The 7,533-nt window shown below is 34.7% G+C and overlaps 1 protein-coding gene across 2 annotated transcripts; it reads right to left on the bottom strand.

Moving 5' to 3' along the window:
* Positions 1-949: 949 nt before the first annotated feature.
* Positions 950-7,061, bottom strand: LOC141677257 (sodium/hydrogen exchanger 1-like). 2 transcript variants are annotated; one of them, XM_074483102.1, is made up of 15 exons: positions 6,899-7,054; positions 6,309-6,545; positions 6,110-6,228; positions 5,190-5,287; positions 4,457-4,516; positions 4,326-4,372; positions 4,055-4,249; positions 3,811-3,857; positions 3,432-3,498; positions 3,196-3,296; positions 2,974-3,075; positions 2,677-2,815; positions 2,526-2,588; positions 2,236-2,319; positions 950-1,712 (listed from the first exon to the last, which is right to left on the bottom strand). In XM_074483102.1, the coding sequence occupies exons 2-15, from the start codon at positions 6,486-6,488 to the stop codon at positions 1,281-1,283; spliced, it is 1,734 nt and encodes a 577-aa protein (XP_074339203.1). In that variant the 5' UTR covers positions 6,489-6,545; positions 6,899-7,054; the 3' UTR covers positions 950-1,280. The 2 variants fall into 2 exon arrangements, with proteins under 2 accessions (XP_074339203.1, XP_074339204.1); XM_074483103.1 differs by having other exon boundaries at positions 1,497-1,712; positions 2,236-2,314; positions 6,899-7,061.
* Between the last annotated feature and the right edge of the window lie 472 nt (positions 7,062-7,533).

The raw sequence follows: 7,533 nt of genomic DNA, 5'->3' as shown, positions 1-7,533 counted from the left end.
GGCTTTTATATTGTTTTGTCATTTCTCAATTGAAAAGTTCTTTAGTAAAAATTACTAGCTTGACTGGCCTCCATAAAAAATTAGAAGTTTGTCGACCCAAATATAACATCGACAAGAATAGATATAATATTCTTGTATATATAATAGTCGGTTAATATCATTAGTACGAGATCTATTGGAATGTGTCCAAAAACAAATTCGTGTGATCTTGATCAAAAGAAGACAATATCATATTAATGTGAAGTTAATGGCTCGCTCGCGATTCAACAAATGGTATCAGATCCAAAGGTCCGGATCTTGTGGGGTATTGGGCTACAGTAATTCGATGTGGGTGATTTCCCTAGATGTGAACACGGTTGGGAAATCCTTGCGGTGTTGCAAGATGGAGACACGGTAATTGGAAAATCTGTCGGTGGTGAAAAATATAGACAGATTAATTGCGGGCAAGATCACAAAATTTGTGGTACAAGTGTGGGGGAGGATTGTTGTAGAGTGTTAACCAAGTATTATATCGATGAGAATAGATATAATTATCTTGTATATAGACTAATTAGCTAACAGTTCGAGGTCTTTTGGAATGTGTCTAAAAACATATCCATACCTGTTTGATCCAAAACGGGGACAATATCATACTAGTCCCGAGATGATGACACCCTCGCGGCCCAACAGTTCTTTTCTTCTGTTTTGCTACGCAAAAGTTCGTTTTTGATCATAATAGAATATAGAGTACTTTAAAGAAAATAAAAATTAAATTCAGAATTCGGAGTCGACTCTAAATTGTAAGTGGAACTAGATTTTCGTATTGATGAGAACTTAATTCGAAACCAAATCAAACTAAACATAAAAAGAATGAATGAAAGAGTTCAAAAACTATTAGCAGACCACAGGTTAAAACTGTATATAAGTACATATAACACTAATGCCACTTCACAATTCATATTTACACATATTTACACAAACCAAATATATTAAGATCTAAAAGTGTCAAAAAATAGATATGGTAGTTGAACTACATACAGATGTTGAGACAACTTTACATGCTGTTGCTGTCAGACCTAACTATTCTGGATGAAACTAAGAAAGAGCAGCATGTCCGAAGCAATTATGTATAAACTCTTAGTTTGATGACCAACCTTACTGTACAAACTCTTATAATCATAACCAACTTTAATACAAAATTGTGTGGAACCTCCGAACATTAAAAAGTACAAATTTGCGACTGGAATATGAAACATATGCTGACCGCAATGCTAGAAGCTATTTGTCACTTCTCATTCCAATTAAGGAAGAGGTTGCTCACTTGTTGGATACTTATCATCACCATTATGAAAACTTTGTTCGGTTGGAGAGCCAGGGACAAATGGTACGAATCCTCGCCCACCAAAAACAGGACGCATGAAGGAGTTATCAAATTTTCTCCAATAATGGTGGACAGAGGGTCGTGACAGGAGCATCCTTAAGCTTGTTGGACGGGGTATACCTGGAGATACTAGGTCTAGGTCAGCTTCTGAATCTTGTCCATTAAGATGTGGCACGTTGAAAGATTTCCGAAGTGGCGTTACTTGGTCTAGGTCAGCTTCTGAATCTTGTTCATTTAACAGTGGTACAGTGAAAGATTTTGGAGTCACTGAATTAGATGAGATCATTCTGCTCAAGTGTTTTGGGGGAGGCAGCAAGTGTAACACTAGCGGTTTCGTGAGCAACCCAAAGACCTGATTAATTTAATAAAAAAAATCAAAGCGAGTTTCTATAAATTGTACAATAGATGAGAAATAAAAAATTACCACCTCAGCCTGCCTGGCAACATAATTTCAGTTTCAATTATTAACTTATATCAACGTATTTGAACATGTTCGACTTGTACTCTTGAAAACACCTGGCAATAAGAACCCAATTGCCAGTTTCTGGTCTCTATCTTATAAGGTCATCTTTCAGTAGACTACAGTCAAACTAGATCATGCAAAACTAGATCATGCAATTTCTCATAATGTCTCTATCTTTTTAATGAAGCGTGAATACAAGTCTGTCTGGTTAACCAATGTTCAACGAGCACAATGCTCTGCCTTGCTCTTTAGAAAATGTACAACAGACTTAGGGACAGTACTTATGCATAAGATTTATGAAATGCCCATAACGTTCTCTCTGGCTTTAAAAAGGAATAACTTGCTTGGTGCATTGTATGGTTAAATACGTTCAGTTGGCTAACATACTCGTGCCAAATTTAAGATGTCTTACCACTGTGCTGAACAGAACAACGGTAATGGTACTGGTGATCATGATTGCATCTCCACGTAGCTGAGTGACGCCTGCTGTACTAAACTGCATAAAAAAAACTGGTAAGTGAGTATACCATAAAATATGTTAAATAAACCATGCCCCTCATCATACTTTACCCGTTGTCATTGCTAGTGGAATCTAGGACTAGACAGGGAAGACGGCACTAAGACAAGTATATATATTAAATGTTTTCAAATTCTTTAAGCTTCATAAAAGAAAGGTCATTTTATTAATAGCAAAATACTTGCCTGATTGTAAGCAAGGGCCATAGAAACAGCACCTCGCATAAGGCCAGCCCACCATATGGTAACCTTCAAATTAGAAGCAAGTATCAGTTGCAAGTTGTTCCAAACAGGACCATGCATAACCAATACAAATCAAGAATCTGTAGCCTCGTACCTGCTGTTTTAGCTCCATTTTGTCACTGGGAGATTTTTTGGCCAAGTTGGAGATGAATGATAAGGGGAAAACAAAGGCTGCTCTGCCAACCAATATTAGTCCGAGCAATATTGAGCTCACAGTAACTGATGTTCCAGGGCTGTTCGGAAGAAAAAAGGAAAAAAAGTGCATATATTTTAATGCTTACCCAGCAGACAGTTTAATGCATAGAACTACACCAAGTACATTTTTCTTCACAAATCTACAAATAGAGCACCTGTCATTTTTCAAATATAAATATACATGCATATTCAATACCTGTCACTTATATATCTCCACTTCTCTATGTCCAAAGCATCCATACCAACATAAAGGAAGATGAATATCTCAGCAATAAATGACAATGTCGCAAAAGCATGCCTACATTAGCAATTACCATACAGACAGCACTAAGATACAGGAAGCATATATGTTAAGACATCCATATAATAAAAAGATCTATTCCAATTTTCACAAGCAAAGCTAGTGGAAAGTACGTACTTGGTAGTGACTCTTGAACTTTCTGTGACATTATGCCACGTATAGTGTGACATCACAATCCCGCAAAAGAATACAGTGAGAATAGCACTTAAATCTGACAACTGTGGCATAAATTAAGATTATCAGTACACAATCAAAGAACTAAAAGATCCAATTTGATGTATTTTAAATTTTATTACTAAACAATAATAATAATGGGTGCAATGAAGGAGTTCGATAACTTAGAAAACTTTTACCTCGGCAAGCATATACGAAAGATAGGCCATAAGTATCATAATTGCAATCTCTCTATCAGTAGAGTGCCTGTAATGTAGTAAAGAAATATGAACGAAGAAGTTTGCAATAAATAAACTATTAACTGAATTCAACCAGTTCTAGACCAACTTATCCCATATGCATAAGATGGACGTAAAATAGGCAGCAAGGCTTCTATAATGAAATTAATTCAATATAGATGATGGGGGCAAGGAAGCCATATATAACTCATATTATAGATTTATTATCACCTACAGTGAGTCGCTGACTCTGTGAGTCAACGACTAGTCACTGACTCTCTTGAAAAATCAAAACTTAAACCTACAGCTCAAAATAATGGTGTTGCGATAATATACTAACCGTCCAAAATAAAGCTTCTTTATAGTGAATGCACTAAGAAGTCCAGCCTGCAGATTATGAGAGTAAGAACACAGGTGCACGTACACATATATAGATAGATAGATAGATAGATAGATAGATAGATAGATAGATAGATAGATAGATAGATAGATAGATAGATGTGCTTGTGTGTGTGTGCGGAGGAGAGAGGGGGAGAGAGAGAGAGGGAGGGAGAGAGAGGGGGGGGAGAGAGAGAGAGACTCACTACAACTCCCAGCAGAGTGCTCGTAAAAAATAAATATATAAAATTCCCGATCAACTTGAATATTATGGCAGCGCTGACATGAGAAAAGTCCACAGTCTGGACCGCGTTGAAAAGCACCACTGATGTAGCATCATTGACAACACCTTCCCCAAAAACTAAACTGTAAAGCAAAGGCGTCTGATCCTGATTGAGCACCTGTAAAATTACACAGTATCGGGTCAGAGTATTTGTTTCAACTTCAGGATCATAATGTTGGGAGGCCAATATACACCTGCAATGTGCAAACTGAATCTGTTGCCGAAAAGATTGCACCAATAGCTGAATAATGTTAAAATAACAAAATTAGAATAGAATTTATATAATTATTTTACAAAATAGTGTACCAAGAGTGTTAGATCTAACCTAGGAAATCTCCCATCTTCAGAGAACCAATATCCATTTTATTGAAGATGTAGATAGCACCTAGTACATATAATTGGAAGAGTTGTTAGCTGTAAAATACATTTGCTCTGTATTGGAATATGAACCCAAATGAAGTCACTTGTATGTAATTCAATTTAAAAGATAGAACATTCTGGAAAGACTTTGCTTCTTAATCAAATACTTCCAGTTTATGCACAAAGAATAAAAATGGAGATCTAAAGTTTCCACTTATCTCTGAAAGTATAAAACAAAAATAAAATAATTATAAAGTGATATTGTACATTGGAGCTTAATTAGTAAGTTGTGTAGCTTATATCTGATCTCCCTATGTTTAATCCTCGGTATAAACTATTGGTACTTCTTAAACTACTATTTGAATCTAATCAGTACAATATATGTACTTCTAATTTAAACCTATTGCATCATTTCTGCTTCTTCTAGACAATCTTTTTTCACAAATTACCATCTTAATTACAAAGGCCTAGATACAACTGCACTGCCATAGTTGGAACATAGATAGAAGCCTTATGTCATAATCAAGTAACAGAATAGGGGCAGTCATCATAAGACCATGAATGAGTTCCTCATGCCAACGGTTTTAAGATAGGAAAATTTACCCACCTCATTAAGTAATTATAAGATTTGTTTAACAAAAACAACAAAAGCAAAGTAGAAGTAGCTAAAAATAACAAGGTTGTCTTGAGTAGGATACCTAAGGATATGATGCTGAAGGATATCAGAGTACCAACAGTCCCAAAAAGAGTGATGGTCATAAAATTCCGAAAAAATTGTTTCTTTTTCACCTGGAACCTGTGCATATTCAAGAAGCACAAGATAATTAAGAATTAGTATGTGTATGCGCCATAACAATTTAGTTTTCCACCTAGTTGTCATATCTACATATTCATTAATTTCAGTTCTGAATAAATTTAAACTTTTATACCGAAGAACACAGTTTATTCGTTGAATATGTTAGATACTGCTTATGGCTTGAAACTGTTTCAAAGTTTTCTCTACATTCAACCTAAACATGTGCAAAAATGAACCAGTAATGAATATTCAATATTACCAAGGTTCTGCGACAATTACATAGTTACTCAGCCGAAGAGCAAAGCTCTGCGACAATTACATAGTTACTCAGCCGAAGAACAAAGCTCCACGTTCTCATTTTTATTGATTCTCAACATGGAGAGAAAATATGAGCCTTACTGAATCAAGAATCAAATTTTAAAATATGCTAAATGTGTATTCGATAATAAGATGTTATACTCAAAATTTTTCGGCTGCATAGGACACAAGAATGACTTTTACCACGTAATTTTTCATAGCAACATCAGGCCACTTACAAGTATTACAAAAATAACTTGTAGTTTCTACAAGTCTGCCAACATCGAAGTTTGTATCTGTTGCCAATTTACTAGTTATGTCAGTTTCAGAAATCATAGTAGCTTTGCATGTACTCTGACCAAGTTTAAAAGTCACAATTCAAGCAGTAAATCATTCCAATGTATTATTCACATAGTGAAAACATACAGTGAGACTAAAATTTAGATATCCATATAGAAAAAACTAGTAATCAATGTCTGTAGTCTAAATGAAACCAAAGGAAATGGTAGAGAAGTAAAATTATACCCGGCATTAAAGATGATAGGAGGAAGAAGATAGATAAAGAAAAGATCTTCACTGAAAACTAAAAGATGCGAGCTCTTTCCTTTACTGAATAATAGAATAACAACTCCGGTGCATATCCCCTGTGAATACCATAAAAACTATAATTCACCATTCACCAATATCACACAAAAATACATCAAAATCCCAAAAGATGACTTACAATAGCAAGCGCGGTAATGGATTCATTAATCCACCGATTCTCCTCCAAAAGATGACCAACAACAATACAAGCACAGAGAAGAGCAACGAACAAGTTTACCGACACGACTGACTTGTAGTCAGAAGTACCTAAGCTATCCATTTTTGTCGATAAAAAGGCCAAATCATAAACCCCTAACATCTTAACTTCACTCAAATTCACCTTCAAAATTTCCAGCAACAAAATAAACTCTGCAAACTAACAAAATTCACAAACTAATCACTGTGATTATGGAAAAAACAATATAAGAAGTGAATAATACTAAAAGGGTAAGCAATTTAATTCTTGATTATCAAAATAGCAACTTGATCTTGATATCACATGAAATTTATTAGTACATGTCAACACTACACAGAGTATATAACAAGTTAAGGCTTCTTGACTTCACCTTTCTCCCCACACGCACACATACATACATACATACATACATACATAATTGAACTTAAAACAATAAAACCCAAAAAGAGACTCACAAATCACATAAAGATATGAGCTTTAATAAAATTAAATATGAAAGAGAGAAAGAGAGAGAGAGAGAGAGAGAGAGTTACCAGTGGGGTTGAAGAGAAACGAGGAGAGAGTAAGCAAGGAGAAGGAGGTTCAGCATAAATTCAGCAAAGCATGTAGTAGCAACTTGGTTGAGTCATGAGTGAGTCTTTCTCCTGTGTTACTTTCAAATACTTTCAAATTTTAATGGCAACTATTTACTACTATAAATATCTGACTGCACTCATTCCTGCTCACACAGTTGTGGCTTATGTATACATCAAAATAATATGTGTGATTATTATTTTTTTTTTGTCAGATAATATGTGTGCTTGTAATTAAACAGAAACTGATTGAAAATATAAGAGCCAAAAATATTTTGCATCAAAAGGTGGCATAGAAAAACTTATTAAACCTGCATAAAAAAATTTATGAAAATATATTTTCTTTCAGTTGTGATATTTTTTTGTGAAAGGAAGCGCTCAGGAAGAAATGATGGAAATAATAGTTTGTGATAGGTGTAATCTAGCTGAATGGAGTTGGATCTTGTCCCGCTCGAACCCAAGAGCGAACCGACCAATTTTCATTTTCAAGTTTATATTTTAACTCTAAATTTTTTTGATAGGTTCGAGTTCAATTGAAAGATTAAATTGATATGTTCAAATATTGATTAAAACTTTAGATATAATTAGTTCCGCTC

Source organism: Apium graveolens, chromosome 8 (assembly GCF_009905375.1).
Source record: "Apium graveolens cultivar Ventura chromosome 8, ASM990537v1, whole genome shotgun sequence".
Classification (NCBI taxonomy): domain Eukaryota; kingdom Viridiplantae; phylum Streptophyta; class Magnoliopsida; order Apiales; family Apiaceae; genus Apium; species Apium graveolens.
This window is presented reverse-complemented; position numbering and strand designations above follow the sequence as displayed.